At 30.2% G+C, this 19,586-nt stretch overlaps 1 protein-coding gene across 38 annotated transcripts in view; it reads left to right on the forward strand.

The window, feature by feature from the left end:
* The window catches only part of LOC139485284 (thymosin beta-like), a 40,812-nt gene that overhangs the window by 15,169 nt on the left and 6,057 nt on the right, over positions 1-19,586 (forward strand). For 3 of the 38 annotated variants that reach the window (XM_071269637.1, XM_071269638.1, XM_071269636.1), the window contains exons 3-7: positions 7,314-7,427; positions 8,286-8,399; positions 11,969-12,082; positions 15,027-15,140; positions 19,020-19,133. In XM_071269637.1, the coding sequence (XP_071125738.1) occupies positions 7,314-7,427; positions 8,286-8,399; positions 11,969-12,082; positions 15,027-15,140; positions 19,020-19,133 (570 nt within the window). The remainder of the gene's footprint in view (positions 1-7,313; positions 7,428-8,285; positions 8,400-11,968; positions 12,083-15,026; positions 15,141-19,019; positions 19,134-19,586) is intronic. The other 35 variants (XM_071269644.1, XM_071269645.1, XM_071269643.1 and 32 more) reach the window with 14 other exon arrangements.

The following is a 19,586-nucleotide window of genomic DNA, read 5'->3' on the forward strand; positions in this document are numbered from 1 at the left end:
TATATAACGCATTAAAAAAACTCAAAATTGGTCTTGTGAAGTACTCTAGATCTGCATGGTAAGGCTGTAAGAATAATGATTTAAAGGTGTGTGCAGTGCTTTTCCTTAACTTGCAGAACATATCTTAAGAACTTTGAAATATGTCTAAATTTGTCAGAATGAATACAGTGGACTTTGCAAAATATCCAAATCAATCAGTAGCTTTTTAAATTCTATAATATTAAGAGGTGGATTTAAGGCCCCCCTCCTCCTTATTGTGGGAAGAATCATTGAAGCATGACTGTAGCAGCCCCCCTTTTTTAAGACAATCAATGGAAAAATTACTGGAATTGCCACTGATATCTGTCAAAACTTCCCCTTCTGACCCTAGCTTGCATACCATAATTTGATTATCATAACTGCATATATTATATACCAAGCATATTCTGTGTGATTCTTTCCATAGAGATTGTACATTAAATAATTGACATTGGTCAGTCTTCTCATTGATAGTTCAGGTCATCCCCTTTGGTATGTCATACCTATACATGTATAGTACTTAGGTGCTGGTAGGTATCATATACCTGTCATATATGATACACCTATCATTGTTAAGTATGAAATGTATATGATACCAGTGAATAATTACTTATGGATAAATGGTTATATGGAATGTAGACTTGTTACAAAGTAAACAATTATATTAACACCTTCACCTGAATTCATTTTTAATAAGGAGACCAAGAAACTTCGATTTCTCCTTCAAAATAAAATAGAAAAAGTTTTAAATCTTGACCAAAAATTAATGTTTCTTTCTGCAAATTATGCACATAAATAGAAAAAAACTTAGTAATCTGGGAGAATGAGCTTTACTGGTATATTACAGTATATAAGGGTTAGAGGTTATTTGAAAGTTTCAATTTAAGCATCAAGTTCAGCCCACACAATGTTTTTATATGATAGAAAATTCAGGTTTGCAACGAGTCTTCATTTTGTGAAAATATTTCTTCCAGACATGGGACTGCTTCTTTCACTGGTAACATCAATACCATGGTCAGAAGTAAACTTGTCCCCTTAAGACTTGGAATTGGTCTGGACTATGTTTTTAAGTTGAAATAAGACTCGACTAATATTAAGGTACATCGGATGAAACTTTGAGGGATCGTCTATAAAACATAGACTGAACATTAGTAAATGCCCTAAAAATAAACACTCATCTTTAAAGTACAGTTTGAATAGTTATTTTTGATAGCAGCATGAGTCAGCCTTGAAAACTAAACACATGTATGATTATTTATTAGATTATTTGTAAAAACATGAGTGTCTGAGTAATAGTCATACATGTAAATGTTTTTGTTTTGCCTGAAAAGATAAAATTGGAATAATTTCAATAAACTACCTAATTCTTTCATTTGTAAATATACATTTTACTGCTAGTTGTTAAATGTAAAAGTTGGTTAACTTTACGTCATATAAATGATCAAGGTAAACAAGGTCTGATATTTAATCAAACTTACTACACTTTTCTTAAACATTATCTGTTATGCTTGAATACACTTAATCTGCACAAAATTTCGCTTGCAAGCAGGGAGACCAGGTTCAAATAAGTACATTGACATTTTATCTGTATCTGTACAAGAAATGTCAAAATATGCACTAGACATGCAGTAGATTTATGCAAGTGAACATTTTATTTGCCCTTAAAATTGTTTAATGTCAGCAATTTCATAAAGCACACTAGTAATTTAAAACTTAATCTTTTAGCGGGTTAAGTAATTTGGTTCCTTCCATTTTTTTTTTCAAAAATTACAAACAGGAGATATATCTATTAAAAAAAACTGATTAATTCACTCAGAATTAGGTTTTCCTCCCAAAAAAGTGGCCATACTATACCACCTCCATTCACATTTCAAGATGGCCAATTGTCCTTCAATAACTTTATAATTAATTACTTTCGATTTATTTTAAAATCATGTTAATGAGTGGATATCTGGCTAAAAAATATGTACATAAGAGATGTGGTTAGTTTTAAAATCCTGTTCACACGGAAATATCTCTCATGTACATTGTTAATGATAAGATCAGAATGACCGTTTAAAAATTTCATATTTAATTTACAATATCACAATTGTTACTTGAGGAAGTTAAAATTATGCAAGGTTGGCAAAAAAATTCAAATTTTTTGGAATTTAAAACTGGGGAGAGGTTATAAAGAACAAAAAAAAAAGTCATGTTTGGTGAACAAATAAAATATTGCTAGAGTTGACATTTATAAATTTGTTTTCCAGGATTTATAACCATGTTAGTTTTCAGGGAAAATTCTTCACACAAAATTTGATCTATTTAAGGAGATAATAGGTACATGTATACTTGTCAATTAGACTGCAAAGATCAGCCATCAACACATAAAGTCCCTGAAAAATAACCATGAGGATTTAACAAAATTTGTGCTTGAAAGACTAAAACCAGGATTTTGACTAGTTGAATTCTGAGTCCAAGTAAAACAATCGTACTCCAAATTATAACCACTTCATGGCCAAACCTTTCAATTTTAAACTTTACATTGTATTGCAGAGTACAACATTTGTGCTTGAAATATCAAATCCAGTATTTTGGTTGGTGGATTTCTGAATAAGATATTCATACATGAAATCTTATTGACAGCAAGGAAGGTTTAGTTCCAGACTTAAGACAAGCACATGAACTTGTGACAGATTTGAGTCAAAAGGAAAAACAGTTATCGTGATATTCCATTGATTTATATTTCTGCGGAACTTGTGAATGCTGTCTTGTTGATAACGATCCTATCCTATATCTTTGGCCCTTCCTACCAAAGCATCGCCGCGATATAGCCTTTTTGTGCTAATGCGGCGTAAAGCAACCAATAATCAATCAATCCTACCAAAGCAAGATTTATATTCCAAACTTATTTTCATATTAATTTTTGTCCCATACCACAATAGAAAATTTTGTTCCCACATGTAAGTTGTTGACATAAGAAACTATTTATAAATTCTGATTTGTGTTATGACTAGTGCCTTGTATAAAGTTGTTTATATCACCACGCTTGAAGAAGCAGTAAATTTTAAATAGAGACCTGTACATAATAAAGTCGTACAAATACATGTATTGTCTGACCTTGTTATGTTAAAATGTTAAAATTGTACAACAAAACAACTGCTAGTAATTAAATATATGGTGTCAATGTTAACTTCTTTAGTCCTTATAGGGTTTTGTTCAATTTTTTACATTATAAATTGTCTTGTTTCACCTAGATGAATAATCCTCTGACTGAATAATAACATTTTGTGAGACAAATTTTATACATTTTACCAGTATGTTTAAAAACAAAAAATGTTTGGAATGCAGTGACATTTATGTGGTTGATGGTGTTGACAAGGCACAATAATCCTGTATGAAATAATTAAGGCATTTATCTCAAGATATATATACAAAACGCTGAAACCATTTTTTATGGTCCAAAAAAATGAATTCAAAGAGATGTTTTATATAGAATAAGATGATGTGGTATGATTTCCAATGAGACAACTCTCCGCAAGTCTATAAAAACCAAAATTAACAACTATAAAAAAGAAGATGTGGTAGGATTGCTAATGAGACAACTCTCCACAAGAGACCAATATGACATAGAAATTAACAATTATAGGTCACCATACTACACAGTCAGCTATAAAAGGCCCTGAATAACAAAGTAAAACAATTCAAAAGAGAAAATTAACGGCCTTATTTATGTACAAAAAATGAACGAAAAACAAATATGTAACACATAAATAAACGACAACCACTGAATTACAGTTATGTTACATTATGTTTACCAAAAAGTAAAGAAATGTCTACAGTGGAAGACAATAATAATGTTGGCATAAATATTGTAAGAATGACATAATGACATCCTCAAGGTGAATAAGTTGATAAGAAGATGAAAGATTACTTATATTTGGCATAATACCTACTTGTATACACACTTGGTGAGATTGACAGACTGATGAGACCAATTTACACCCTCTTCCTGTTTTCAGACATTAATTCAAGTTTATCTGCCATCATAGTAAATAAAGCCTACTTAGTATGACTTTCTGATGTAATTACTTTCTGCCATGGCGGAGGGGGCATCAAGTTTAAACCCTTGTCCGTCCCCACGTACGTACATCCCAAAATTAGTTTCTGTTCTCTGACTTTAGTTTGCCTCAACCAAATGCTATGAAACTTGCACAACATGCTTATAACCTCAAAGCACAGATCAAGTTCAAATTTTGGTGGCGTCACTGTAACCGTTCTATGTTATACCACTTTACAATTAGACAAATTGTAAAATATTGTTGTAGCTTGAGACTTAAAAAGCAAGGAATCCACATTTTTTGGAGCATGATGAATACTCAATCTGCAGGAATGCTTATTTAAGAAAAACAAGTTATTACTAAAAAAATTGAAAAAACTGATATTAAGACATTAGGTTGATATTTCAATTTCAGTGTCACAAAGCATTTAGCAAGGATTAGTACACAATTCATTATACTTGAGTAAACTTCATGTACATGTACTATAATGACAATAAAACTTGAATCTATTTTGGGTAACAGGATGAAGGGATAATATTGTCTCATCATTAAGTCACTCTCAATGAGTGTTTCCCATATAAATAACAAAATCATAAGACATACATGTATCGGTGAATTCATTTTCTGATGAATAAACTTTAAAATCTGTTATTTGCTTTCAGATTATAAAGTATTTTTGTTCTTATACAAATTGCATAGTAGCAATACTTTTCACTTAAAATGTTTTAAACTATTTACTTGAGGTTAAGTATCTGTTTCCTGGCTAGAAGTAAATAATACACACTTGTTAATTTTTGAACAAACATAAGTGGGTAGGATGTCATTTGTAGTTGTCTTTAAAAAGCTGATTTATTTTAAAGAATTAAAAAATTTCAACCCCTTATTAGAACAAGGATATGCACTCCTGGGATAACATGACCAGAAGAGTAAAGATTTAGATGAATTAAAACATACAAATGTAACAAGAGAAATTCTGAGCTTGCATGTATATATGTGGTCTCATTTAATACATTTTCAATATTTTCATTGATCAAAATCTTTGATCAAATGATGGAAATGACCATTGCTTTAGTTTAAACATATTTATTTTTAGTGGATTGGGTGGGAAACAAGTTTTGCAACTTATATAAATCCCTTTCCACTTTGCGGGTGCGAGGGCCGCCTTGTAGTGGCATTAGTCTGCTCTTTTTCGAAATCTACAAGGGTGTCTTTTATGTTACCATTGATTTATCTGGGGGTACCAATTTTGTATCTGCAACTCCTTTTTATAAAAAGATAAGAATATTTACACATTGCAAATAAAACAACAATCAACCAGATACCAAACCACTGTTAGGACATTAGTTTTTCTTGTATTGTCATGTGTGGCTCTTTTTTAGTATGCTTTTTGCTGTAAGAGTATAGATGACTTTTTAGGGCCCATGATATATGATAATCAATGGGGCCTCGGTGGCAGTGTCAAAACCCAGAGTGCCCAACCCTCCTCTCATATAAAATTTGGACAGGGATATAACATAAAAGACACAAAGTACCAATCTAAGAGTAATCATAGTTACTAAAATAAAAAGCTAGTTGCTGATGCTTTTCTTCAGATATTAGAATCAACATAACAAAATGTATTATAATTCATAAACAAATTGATATTTTGAAGAAAAAGTGTTAAAATAATTTTAAGACAAGGTCATTGTTCCACACTCCTCCCCAGGCAATAGACACTGTCTCAATCTATTGATTAAAAGATTCATGTGCCCCACCCCCAAAAAGATACATTTTCAAAGCATGGTTTGTCCTAAGCGTAATAAAGAATAATACTTATACTGTCTCCAACTATTTGAAGTACATGTATAAAGATGATGAAGACTTCACACAAAGAACTCTTAATCTCTGAACACAAATGTCAAGATCAAATCAAAAATGTTGGTATTTCGAATAAGACATGGCAAGCCTCAGGCTAAAGTATTTAGTTTCAACTTTTTGCATGGCTAGTTTTGAAAGTATTTATTTTTCTGTAGTAAATTTCACTTTTCATATTGAAATTTGTTGGCCAAAATATGACCATTATTCACATTTGTTCTTTAAATTGATAGTGAACAAGAGATTCCCAATTAAAACTACTTTGTACACGATGTTTTGTAACAAATATGTTTTTGAGTAAGACTGTTGCTCACATCTTACTAATAATGGAAAGATCTCAAAATCAAGCAATACCTCATTCTGCTGTTTCTGCAGTTCAGTAGGCACTATTATCCACTACTCTGATGCCCCAGACTAGTAAAATTTTATTTGGACTAGCAAGTTTTTGCAATAGTTAATTTAAAATGTTGGAATTATGGTCTTTGAACTAGTAGTCCGAAAATATTTTGATGCAGTTGACAGTTTTCCTGAATCCATAAAGTTTGATTATCTGAAGTTATCCTGCATGACAGTATTATTGGTATCTGACAGACTAATGATTTTTATCCATTTTTCATACTTTGTGATTAAAAAATCAAGGGGCCAAAAATGTTGTTTTATCCCTAATGTGTTTTTAAAGACCTAATTATAGTTAATAACTCAATTACTAAAAGCTTAAGCTGTTTGAGTAAATTCAGAGTTGTACATGAAATGTGTATATAGATGTTCAGATATACTGAATATATAGTTATCAAAGGTACCAGGATTATAATTTAGTACACCAGACGCGCGTTTCGTCTACAGTCTACAGTAGACTCATCAGTGACGCTTATATCAAAATATTTATAAAGCCAAACAAGTACAAAGTTGAAGAGCATTAGGATCCAAAATTCCAAAAAGCCAAATAATGCTAAGGTAATCTATGCCTGGGATAAGAAAATCCTTAGTTTTTCCAGAAGTTTTGTAAACAGGAAATTTATAAAAATGACCACATTATTGATATTCATGTCAACACGGTCACCGAAGTGTTGACTACTAGGCTGGCGATACCCTCGGGGACGAAACATCCACCAGCAGTGGCATCGACCCAGTGGTGTAAATATAGTTATCAAAGGTACCAGGATTATAATTTAGTACGCTAGACGCGCGTTTCGTCTACAATGTCATTGGAGGAATTCTTAGCTTCATTGAATGTATTATTAATAAAAAGGTAGAGGTATATAACATGGTCAAGGCTAACAATCAAATATCAGCTTGCAGCATTTCTTATTCTTCAATCATCGCAATAACTGTTCAATATTTAACTGTATTTTGCATGATTTAATATGACACTATGCACATTTCTCTGCATGCTATTTTTAGATTTAAGACAGGAGAAGGATCACGAGAATTTAATACACAACTTAGAGGAATTTGATCCAACAAATCTCCACCACACTTCTACTAAAGAACGTAAAATATTGCCAGATACTAACAGTGAGTTTTCTCATGTCGTATCCCTGTTTGTTGTCTTTCCTTTTATATCTATTCCCTTATTTTATAAATAGTGCACAGCGTAGTCATAGACACATGCAGCTTAGGCTTTTTCCCGATTTTATATCTTGTTTTCAGGGCATTTTATTTTCAGTCGATCAAATGGCTAGAAGTTGTATAAATTGATTGGTTTACAATAACACAGCTTTCAATATTTGCAAAATCAGCTTATTTTCTTTTTCATGGGAAAAAGACTTTTGTTCTATATAAGTACATATAAATCTTTATAAAATCTTTAAATCACAGGAAATTTTTTACCTTTGGAAAAGTATCAATTTAGCTAAGTGATTTCTTGATGGCTGATATGTGTGAAAGTCATTAAACTTTTCAACTTATTGACTAACATCTAATAAAAATTGTTTTGTAAAACGTAAAAGACACCTTTATATTAAAACAAATTTTATGGCGCAGAATTGAAGTCTGGCACATGCTTTGTGTAGATACGATATTGTTTCCTTATTTGGTGCTGCTCTGGCATGAATCTTTAGTTCTGTCCCCGATGCATGCTTATTCCTTTGACTATGATTTATCTTCAGTGTAGTCTGATATTAAGTCAAGTGTATTGTGATATCTGACCTTGAGAGTCTATATTTAGATGACCTTTTGAAAGTAGAGTACACTGAGGATAAATAAAAGTCATACATTTTTTTATTGAATAAGAGCTGGAAAATATTAAATTCTTTACTGTCTTTTAATTTTACTTAAGCTTGCCATTTGTTGCATGTTTGTTATGTGGTATATATATATATCCAAAATAAATTAGCTTGCTTTTATATTATGCATGGCTTATTTTTACCTTAGTGCTAGCAGAAGAAAGATTGAGATATGATCACCTTAGCAGTATTAGCAGCTTTACTAAAGTTGAGCTCAACCCTATACAGCCAAATGAAAAGATAATATTACCAGGCCCACAGAGTATGTATTATTATCATTTGTGTGGAAGCAGCTGTACAGGCAAAAACTATACTTGTTATGGATCATTTTAAAATGAAACATCTGTTTAGTAACATCAGCATTTAGAATGTTTCAAATGATAAATGACACTATTTTTCAAATGTATCCCTATGTATAAATCAGTTCATTTGACTCAACAATTGTCTAGACGTTGAACAGACAAAAACAAGGTTCATTTGTATATGGGCTTTGCTCATGGTTGAAGGCCATATAGTTATGTATTGTTAATTTCTGATTCATTTGGTCCCTTGTGGAGAGTTGTCTCATTGAAAAATATACCACATCTGCTGATTTTTATGTTACTCATAATTAAATACAAGAAAGAAAAAAAAAGTATTTTGAGTCCTTAGAAAACCCAAATGTTACTAGGCCACATACCATTGTCTAGTGTAATCTCAGAAATTGTGGATCACTGGTTTGAGTTTACTCATCTTTAAACTTTCATGTGTGATCCTAAATGACGTTATTGTGGTCCAGCATATATCAAATATGTAATTATGTTATCAATGATGTATAGACAACCAGTGATTTACAATCTAATCATTCCAATCCTCTCGGTCATCAATATGTGACAATAAGATTCACATAAAACTATATTTCCTTTTGGAGATGTTGGTACCATTTGAATATAAATTAATCAAATAATGATAAAAAAGATGATAAGCCAAAAAACAATATGACAATGTGGTTATCATTTGATTAATCTTGTCATACTATTGTTTTACCTGGATTATTTGTGACAGCAGGTGGGGGTGGGGTTCCATAAAGGATGTAAAGATACGTCAATGATCTTTTACCTGTAGGATTGTTTTTGCACTTTAAATTTGAGATTTTATTTTGCGTAGTAATTTAGATTACTCATGAGCATCAATTTCGTTACTTTTTTTGCGTAGTATTTTTTTATTACTCATGAGCATCAATTTCGTTACTTTTTTGTGTAGTATATTTTGATTACTCATGAGCATCAATTCCGTTACTCCTAATTCAGTTTAAAAACTTATATTATTCACACATTAAAAAAGTTTTTGAAAAAAGAATAATGCTTTAACCATTGGGTGATATTGTTTTAGATGCTAATTAACAAAATAGCATTTTGGGTCTGTTGTTTAACTTTGCACAAAAAAAAACTTCACTTACTAACTGCAAAATTGATTAACATAGAAAAAACAATGATCTTTAATGTGATTGAAATTGTCAATTGAATCTTTACTGGGTTTGTTGCCCCAAAATCTGTGTTAATCCATATTTTCCATTTTATGAATAATCTTTAAAGTTGTTCAGCAAGACAAGATTTTGGATCACAGAAATTCACATTTATTTAAAAAGTCGTGTAAGTGATACAGGCTCTTGTAGCCTCTTGTTTTGAGTGGTATCCGGGATGACTTAAATCGGTTATCTGATTTCAGAACTAGATCAGAACCCACACAAACATTTAACTTTTGAAATAGGATCAGATGGTTCATATTCAGGATTAGGAAAGGATGTACTCAAGATTATTATAAGGGTGTACAGAATTTCATTCATGAAAAAATGTCACAAACATCTATAAAAGGATGTTGTTTCTTTGCTATAAAATCTCTTAAAATTCTGTCAGAACATGAAATGTGAAAACAAAGTTTACTACAGGAAGAAAGTGGGTCAGAAACCTCATCAAATATAGATAATATCAGAATTTATTTACTTTTGATTTAGAGAAGGTTATTGTTTATATCTGAGTTATGTAAATACACTTTTATCATCATGTAAATAAAATTATAAGAGAGATGAAACAATAATGGTTTATTACAATGAGTAATATATGTAAAAGTGTTCTGTTTGGGGTATGAACTTGTGTGAACTTGTCATATGGATAATGTTATATGTATAAAGTGCTATAGTTAGTGTAGGAACATGTGTAAGTTTGACATACCAGTGCCAATTTTGTAAGCCTGAAGCCTACTGTATACTCTATTACACCATGATGTCATTAAAGGTTATGCCATATATAAGGTCAAATTGCTGCAGGAACCATCTTGGATTATTGATATCTTTCATATTGCATCATTGATCATAATATCATAGTGTAAATTAGATACACCACATTAGGTTTATATTCCAATCGATGTTATTATACAAAACCCTAAATATAAAGGCTGTTGTAGTATTTTCAGTGCCGACCTAAGTCACTAGACAATCCAACTTGGAACAATTGTGAGAAACGAAAGGGAAGTGATACAGTTGGGACAACACATAAAAAAAAACCAAAACAAAAACAGTTGTGAGTTGTACAACTTTCAAGATAAAAAAAAACAGCAATAGAATCACTGTGATAGTCCTTTTGTCTCTTTTTCATGATTGTCCTTTAGGCTTTACATGTCTATTTTTTGGTTATTTCCACATGTTCATCTACCCCACATCTCTCCATTATCTGTTAAGAAATTGATTGATTGTTGTTTGCTTAGCATCAAGTGTTATCAATGGTACATATATCAGGAAATCTTATGATGAAGCATAAAGAGAATATAAAAAAAACAGACCAAAATGTAAAATATTACATACAAAGGCATACTATTCCTTACAAAAAAGGATGTAAATCTCATCTTCAATTTTAAAGTATTCAGTCTTTTTTTTTCTCTAAAACTCAGTGTGTACTTAAAGCAATCAAATAAAAAAAAATACAATGAGCCATCATTCTAGTTGTATCAATGTTTGATTTGAACAAATGGATGATGCGCTGACATTTCCAATGGCTCATCTTTATATGCTAATTAAAATAGCTAGAAGAGGAATTTTCAATTTTGATAATTGTTTTGCTATTAAAATAAGGAAACAATGAATATTTGTGCCCACTAAAGGAAATACTAAATCTTTTCTTCCTATTGTTATCTACAGAAATCTGAGATTATTATTGATTACTAAGTCAATTTAAGAAGCAAGTTACCTATGATATAATTGTTTGAATGACCTAGTATTCTGAAAATTGTTAATGCATCTATTTCACAATAAAACAAACCATGCTCATGGTGTGAATTAAGTCTCTTTGACCTATAATGGTTTACTTTAATAAATTGGGACTTGGATGGACAGTTGTCTAAGTTGGCACTCATATCCAAATCTTCTTATATCTACATACAATTAGATTTTCTTTATTGTCTGGAAAATATTTATGAATTTTCTTTTTTCTGTGTTCAAGACAAACTACTGTAACTCTGTATGACATATTTTTGTCCTACTGGCAGGGATGCATATAGTCCTGATAATAGTCTAATATCATTGTTACAAAGGTTTGGCATAAATGTAAAAAGTGTAACAACAAAAACATCAATTAAAGAAATCCTAAGACACCATTTTAAAGAGAGAGAGAGAGAGAGAGTTAAACCTAACACTGACCAGAGTGAGGGTAGGACAGGAATTTGAATACCAGGATTATATTGTCCAAATTAGGGTGGTTACATTAAATGAATGTTGAACCTTAGAACAATGTAACAAAATCACTTTATAATGCTAAAAGGAATATCTGTTTCATGTTTGGTATTTTTTGTTTGTTTCAGCAATTGCTCAGGAGAAGACAGAACAAGAGTTAATGTCTGGTATAGAAGGATTTGATGCTGGTAAATTGAAACCCACTGAAACCCAAGAAAAGAACCCATTACCAGATCCTTCAGGTAAAATACACTGACATTGTGTTAAACTATTGTCAAATAAGGAGAATTTGTTGTAATCATGTAGTAACCAATATTTGATACATAATATACATGAGTTGTCTGCTCTTTATTCATACAATTGAAAATTGAAAAAAACACCTTGTAGGCAATCTCGTGATTTATTGAATTAAAATTTCAGTTTCTCAAGAGATTTCATGTCTCTGTATAATTATTATTTCTTCACAAGGACCATATTTGTCAATTTTTTGTAATAAATGTGAAGGGGAATTAAGGAAAGTTTAGTAGGTGTATAATCTATTTGTAGACAATCACTAATATTGAAAAATTCCCTCAAAGATCATTTCTCTACTGTCTAAATAAGGGTTGAAAAAATCAAAATTCTTTATTCAGTGTAATAGTGTCAATTATTTTTTAGCAAAATATTTTTCACCTTTCTTTTTTCTTAATTTTGAATTTTAACGAAACTTTGTATGCATAAATCTTCCTTATTTCTTTGATTAAAATCTTCCCTATTGTGAATTGTTACACAGCTTTCACATGATATAGGTATATTTTAATATGAGGAAGTTGTAACTGATTCCCAAAAAAGTACAATATACAAGTTACAAATCTAATGAACTCAGTCAACTAGTAAATAATTGTGAAACACTTGAATTTTGTTCATTCAGATTTTTTTCTTGATAGCCTTATTTTTAACAATGATCATAGCTAGAAATCACAAACAGCCATTAATTTCAAAATGCATTTAAATTGATGTAATTTAAAAATTATATTAATAGGTTCTTCATTATATTTTCTGTTTACAACATATTATTTATAATTCTTTATTCAGTTTGACAACTATTAATGACAAGCCATTGGTAAAAAGCTTTTCATATTTTTAATGAAGCCCCAGGAGCTAATAGTTCCAGATTAAACTATAGGGGCAGACTACAGGAGCTTGTGTGTGTGTTAAAAAATTTCTTTATTTCTTCTTAAAATTTGATACTTAATCATTTTAATTTAGAAAGAAACTTGATTACAAAAGATAGAAAATAACTAAGACACTGAGAGTGGGTTAAAACAAGCAAATTAAGACAAAGTCTTTGATAAACTTTGACCATAATCCCCAGAACTATATAAGCTGTATAAATATCTATGTTCCTCTTATTAAATGAGTTTGATTTTGTATAGCAAAAAGTTGACTGTTTTCAGTTCTATCAGCAAAACTTCTTTGGTAAAATTAACAATTTTATAAACTTATACATGTACTTTATTTGTATTTAAATGAAATAGTCCTGTAGAATTTATTGAAATCCTAATCTTCCTTGTATGATACAATGGTATTAACTAGAAATCCTCTATTAGAAGTTTGAAGAGATTATATTTCATGATGAGGAAGTAACAGATCTCAAAGTTGCATAGAAACTTAAACTTCTTATTTTATTTTTTGCAAATCATGATGCAGTTATTCATTCACAAGAAAATCATCCTATAAATGAATCTTGAGTCTCAGAAAACAATTTTGCTAGATTTTTTTGTTGATAAAGTTTAAACAATAGACATGTTTTTCTTTTCAACTTTAAATGTGGGCCACTTTAAAATTCTCAAATGTTTTATATATAAGTTCCATTAAATCTGAATGCACTTACAAGGTATCCTTCTGTTTTCATACCTGTCAACCTCTGAAAATGAAAAGTCAGGTCATGACCTGCATTGAGAAAAAAAATCTCAGGTCATAACGCGTACGACATTTTGCGGGCTCAATTGAAGAACAAAAATATGTTTACATATAATTTATATAGTCAATATGTATATGACACAGTTAGAACATGTATACAAGTTTATTTCAGACTATTGTTATATTCCATAGTAGCAGACTTGGCATTCTTTAAAAGAACTGCACTTGGTTTCAGTTCATAGCAATGCAAATGTGTATTCATTTTACAAGAAAGAAGAGCACACAGTGTATCCTTATTAAGATCAGCCCTAAACTCTGTAGCTATTTTCTTTACTAAAGAAAATGCCCTCTCACTGTCTGCATTGCTGTTTGGCAAAACCAGTAATGTTTTAGCAAGTTTTGACAAAACAAAAAATCTTGGCTTGTTAATAAAAATGTCATGCAACTTGGACATTTCTCCCCAAAATGTACCAATGTCAGTTTCAGGGGAAGTGCAAAGTGGAAGTTCATCTAATGGGGTCAACTGACTGTTAGTCACTGAACTCATCTTGTAGCTTTGTTGTCTCTTCATATCGTTACGTAGCTCAGGTAAACAGTCCTACATTTTGACTTTTGGTTACATTGAAAAAGACCGATAAAACCGAAGGTCGTATTACTTCTAAATACCGGAAACAATTCCGGTCAAAAATCCGGGTGAAACGGGTAATGTTAGAAATTCCCGGGACCCGCCGGGTAAAGAAAAACTCCCGGGTGAGAGGTGAAAATAACGGGTGTCACCCGCAAAAAACGGGTGAGTTGACAGGTATGTGTTTTGATGTGCAAGTAATTACAATTAAAAAATATTTGCACCCTTTAAGTTTTAGTTATCAAAATTATAGTTTGACAAATAGCATATACAAACTAGAGGACTTTTAACTAGTAGATTAGAATGGCGTGATATTTATATAAATGCATGTCTGGGTGTTTGGTTTGTGCATTTGTTTGTGTTCATGCTATGATTTAATTGATAAATATATATATAATGCATACATAATTTATAGGATTGTTTGATCAAAAGATCTTATAGTGTGCAGTGCTAGATATTAAATGTTTCTTGATAACTCCACCCATTAATGTTTTGTATGTTGTAACCTTGGTGTAGATAGTGTGTCATGCATGTATGTATGTGTGTAGCTTTAATAGTGTCCTAAGAGTGTGAATCTGATTCTTAAAGTCGTAACTAACATAAATATCAAATTGAGCACATAAATCAAATAAGGTATAATTTTCTGTTATAAATAATAGCAATCACTGCAGAAAAAGCTGAAAGGTATCGTAAACAGTCTATAGAAGATTTTAATAAAAAGAAATTGAAACGAGCAAATACAGAAGAGAAAAATACACTACCTGATGCAGATGGTAAAAAGAGCATGTCAATTTAAAATTCTGAAGTTGTACTTAAACAACTGAAATAATTGCATTGCAGGCTATGATAGTTTTAGTTTAAATAAAAGGCTGATGCCAGATATTGCCCTTTTAAATTATAAGTCAAACTATAATGTGGGAATTTTAAGATAAGTGTAGTGGTGAATGTGATAAAATATCAAATTTCTGCAAAATTTTCTCTGTTTGTTCTGATATAAGTGTTCAGTTTAGCAATCAGCAAAAGGGTACTTGTATAATTGAACAATGTTGTCATTTTTTTTTCTAATATATTACAAATATCAGACCTTAAAGAAATACCTGCAATGTGGTTTTAGTGTCAGTTTCTAACGACTTTCTTTTCAGACTTCAGTTTAAAACCTTTAAAAAGATATATTAAAATCATTTACTCTGCTAGAATGTACTTCAATGTGAAGTTGAAATAAAAACAACTGAATTTTCTACTTTCTTTCTTCTCACATTTATATTTTAATCTTATCAATGCATGAAATTGAATGCTAAAAAGAAAATTGTCCAATATGCATATAGTTATATGACATAATAGTTGAATAAATTCTTCTGACTCAAAATTCAGGTGGAAAAGTATATAGCTAAAGCATTATTTTTTGTAATTATTTTATTTTTGATGATGAAACATGTGAAATTACATACTACAGTATTCGATACACATTTTAAAAATAAAGTAATACTTGATAAATCAATTAAGTCATATGGATATAATAAGATATAGATATAAATATTACAAAAAGATTTTGTTAATTAATCAAATAAATTAAATAAAAGCTGCTTCTAACAAATGCCATTTCTGATCCATTTTTACTTTTTGTACAGGGGTTAAGAAACATACAGAGTATTTTTCTATATTAATCCAATATTTTAAATATTCTACCCCACCACATTTTGTGGGGGATATGTTCTTACATCTACATTTGTATATATAATATTTGAAATACAACAAAATATTGTTAACTATTTTACTGTTGACAAAATCCTCAGACACACCTAAAATGACTTCTTTTGCACTGAAAGGCAGGAGAATACCATAATTTTTAATCCAATCTATAACGGATAGCCAGAAGTTTTGTGATACATTACATTCCCAAAAAATGTGAAAAATATTTTCTTTAATTTCTGAACAAAAAGTACAAAGTTCAGTTTCTTTTAATTTACATTTCAATAAAAATGAATTACATGGTAGAATCCTATGAACAATCTTAAATTGGAAGTTTTGCAAAAAAGAGTTTCTGGTTATGATGAAGGGCATGGAATAAATAGCATTCCAATCCTCAATCTGCATATTTAAATCTCTATCCCATTTTTCACGGGAAGATAAAGATAACACTTTATTATCCTCCAAAAATAATGTATAGAAAAATTTACAAGATTTTGGTTCCTTTTTAACTTTATCTATTAATTTATTTTCAATATTTTCCAATTTTGAACTACCTTCTATTATACTTTTCCATCTCTTTGGAATCGCACTTAAAATACTATAAAATTTTACAAAATTAGTATTGATATCATACTTTTTTTTAAATTCATCATATGAGAATAATGTATTATTATCTGACATAAGATCATTAATGAAGAATATACCATTTTCAACATATTTGAACCTCAAAATCATCTTGCCATCTATTTTGATGTTTGGATTCAGCCATATGGACTGGGTCAAAATTTCAGTATTGTTTTCAGCTTTAAGCTTATTTTTTAACTTGGAAAAATTTACCAGGATATCATGCCAAAATGGATTAACTTTTTCTGCTAAATAAAGTAGACCTTCCTGACTTAAGTGTAAAATCTTGTCCCCCCCAAATTTTTGTATATAACTAAGTAGCAAGACTTTCCAAGGAGAGTAGTTTTGGGGATCTAATAATTTATACAGCCAAGACATTTTTACACTATAGCAAAAATAATAAATATTGGGCATCTTAAGACCACCATCACAGTGTTCGGACATTATCACTGCCCTTTTCACTTTATCAGGTTTTCCTTTCCATAAAAAGTTAAAAAATATATTCTGAATCTCCCTCAAAACCCCTTCTGGGGGGTTAGGAAGGACAGTCAGAACTTGGACCAAAATGGGAAGTGCTAAAGTCTTAATAACTACAACCCTCCCAATATATGTCAGTTCTCTATAAGCCCAAGTATTGAGTAATGACTTGATACTGTTTATCTTGGCTGTAAAATTACATAGAGTTTTATCCATTTTAGCAAGTTCAAACCATATACCTAGTAGTTTAAACCTCCCAGAATGGTTCCAAACAAGATTTTTTTCTGGCAAAAGTTTTTCCATACTACCCTTTTTTGACCCAATCCAAAGCATTATGGTTATTGTCCTTATGTTGTGAAATTCTGCAATATTTCAAAAACTATGATTTATGAATAATAGAGAAAAAAAACATCGATAAAATAAAACCAAATATTTCAGCAACATAGATGATACAATGTCTAATTTCTGCAGTTCTGTTTATCCAACATTTGCTTGCATACAATTATTTATTTACTAGAAATCTCTCTCTAGTGTGTACCAAACTTTTAAGGGAAATTATTGAATGCAATATTTCTAGTCCCCTACCGATTAAGACCAAGGGGACTTTAGGTTTGCACTCTGTCCATCTGTCAATCCATCCGTCAGTCTGGCAAAACAGTTTCCAGACTTTTAATCATGCTTGTAGATATTGATTTGATATTTGGTGTATTGTTTTATCATTACAATTTCGATTATCACGATTTTAGCTTTTCTCCTTGTTCAGTTAAAGCCTTTCCCTAGAATAAAATTTTTTATGAAATACTTATTGATTACTAGATTTCTGGTCAAAGGAACATAACTCATTTTTAGCTTTCCATAGAATTAAATATTTGATGAAATACTTATTAATTACTAGATTTCTGTTCAAAGGGTAGTAACTCATTTTTTAAAAGATTGGTTAAATATATTGTATTAAGATAAATGATATTTTGGATTGTTTTCGTTTTCTTTAGTATATTGTTTGAAGAATTAAGTGGTAGGTTTGTTTGTTATTTTATGTAGTTTACACTATGACAAATTATAGATCAAGTTAGAATTTTGTTCCATTACAATGAATTGTTAACTGGTAGGGGACTGTATTGCCATGCAATACTCACAGACTGCTTGTTTAATAAATAATAGGTATATTTATAGTGGAATATTATCAACAAATAACACAAAACAATTTATAAAATATATTATACTGTATAATAAAATTGCCTATTTGACTCTTTGAATAGCTATATCATATTGTTTATTTTGACAAGTTGGTAGTAAACTTATAAATAAATAATTTCTTTATCAAAGTATGCCTAAAAATTCAATTATTTGTGCAATTAGAGTTATCTCTCTTTCCTCTACTTGTGATGATTTTAAGACTGATGGGTCATCTTAGGAGGAAATAATTACATAACTGTATGTTTCATTATAAATGGTTATTTTGATTGGCTAACAACAATCTCAAGTCTTTTTAAAATTAACTTTCATTTCAAAATGAAACGTAACATTCATGATGACACAAGCTTCCAGAATAAAGTGCATGTAGGTAAAAGAAAAGATAAAATTGAAATCATGTTTTCATGATGCTTAGAAATAATGTAATTTTAAATATTGAATACTTTGAGTAATTTTATAAAGGGTTTTAAAAGCATTTTTAGAATGAAGTGCTCCATACAAAATTCAGTTGGGTCAGGGCTTGACCACAATTATTTTCAAAAAGAAGCTTCAATTTTTTAATAAAAAAATATTTTGTTTGCACTATGGATAGTTTACTAATTGCATGTTTCAGAGCCTGTGTATGTGTTACAAACTAACCAGAAAGTTTTAACAATTTAATTTTGTAGCAATTGAGCAAGAAAAAAGAGAATGTGAAATGAGACACTCTATTGGTGATTTCAATAAATCAAAATTAAGACATTCACAAACTGAAGTGAAGAATCCTTTACCGAGCACTGAAGGTAACCATGATCATATGCTTCACTGCTATATCATGGAAAATTTGCTTTGCCACAAACAACAGTAGTTTATTTTCTATTAACTTTCATAGAAAAGGTAGACTTTTAATCGCAGAATTCCTCAAGGAAGCTACAGATTTTTTTTTATCAATTTTTATATTTTCTTCAATTTTCAAGGTCAAATATATTCTTGTTCCATTAAAAATAAATCTTATGATGTCAAAATTAGCAAATAATAAGTTTTCAAAGTTATATTTTGTCTTAGAACTTTTTATTAATTTTCACAACATTTCAGATATTTAGTTATCTTACAAGAACAATTGATGTTAACTGCCAGGTCTACCTCTTTTATAGTTCTGTTTTACTTAAACTTTCAATGTTTCTACTTTGTATTTACTGGTTTTATAAATTGTCTACAGCTTAATTCTGACTTTAATATACAACAAAGCCTATATA

The sequence above is a fragment of the Mytilus edulis genome, chromosome 8, assembly GCF_963676685.1.
Source record: "Mytilus edulis chromosome 8, xbMytEdul2.2, whole genome shotgun sequence".
Classification (NCBI taxonomy): domain Eukaryota; kingdom Metazoa; phylum Mollusca; class Bivalvia; order Mytilida; family Mytilidae; genus Mytilus; species Mytilus edulis.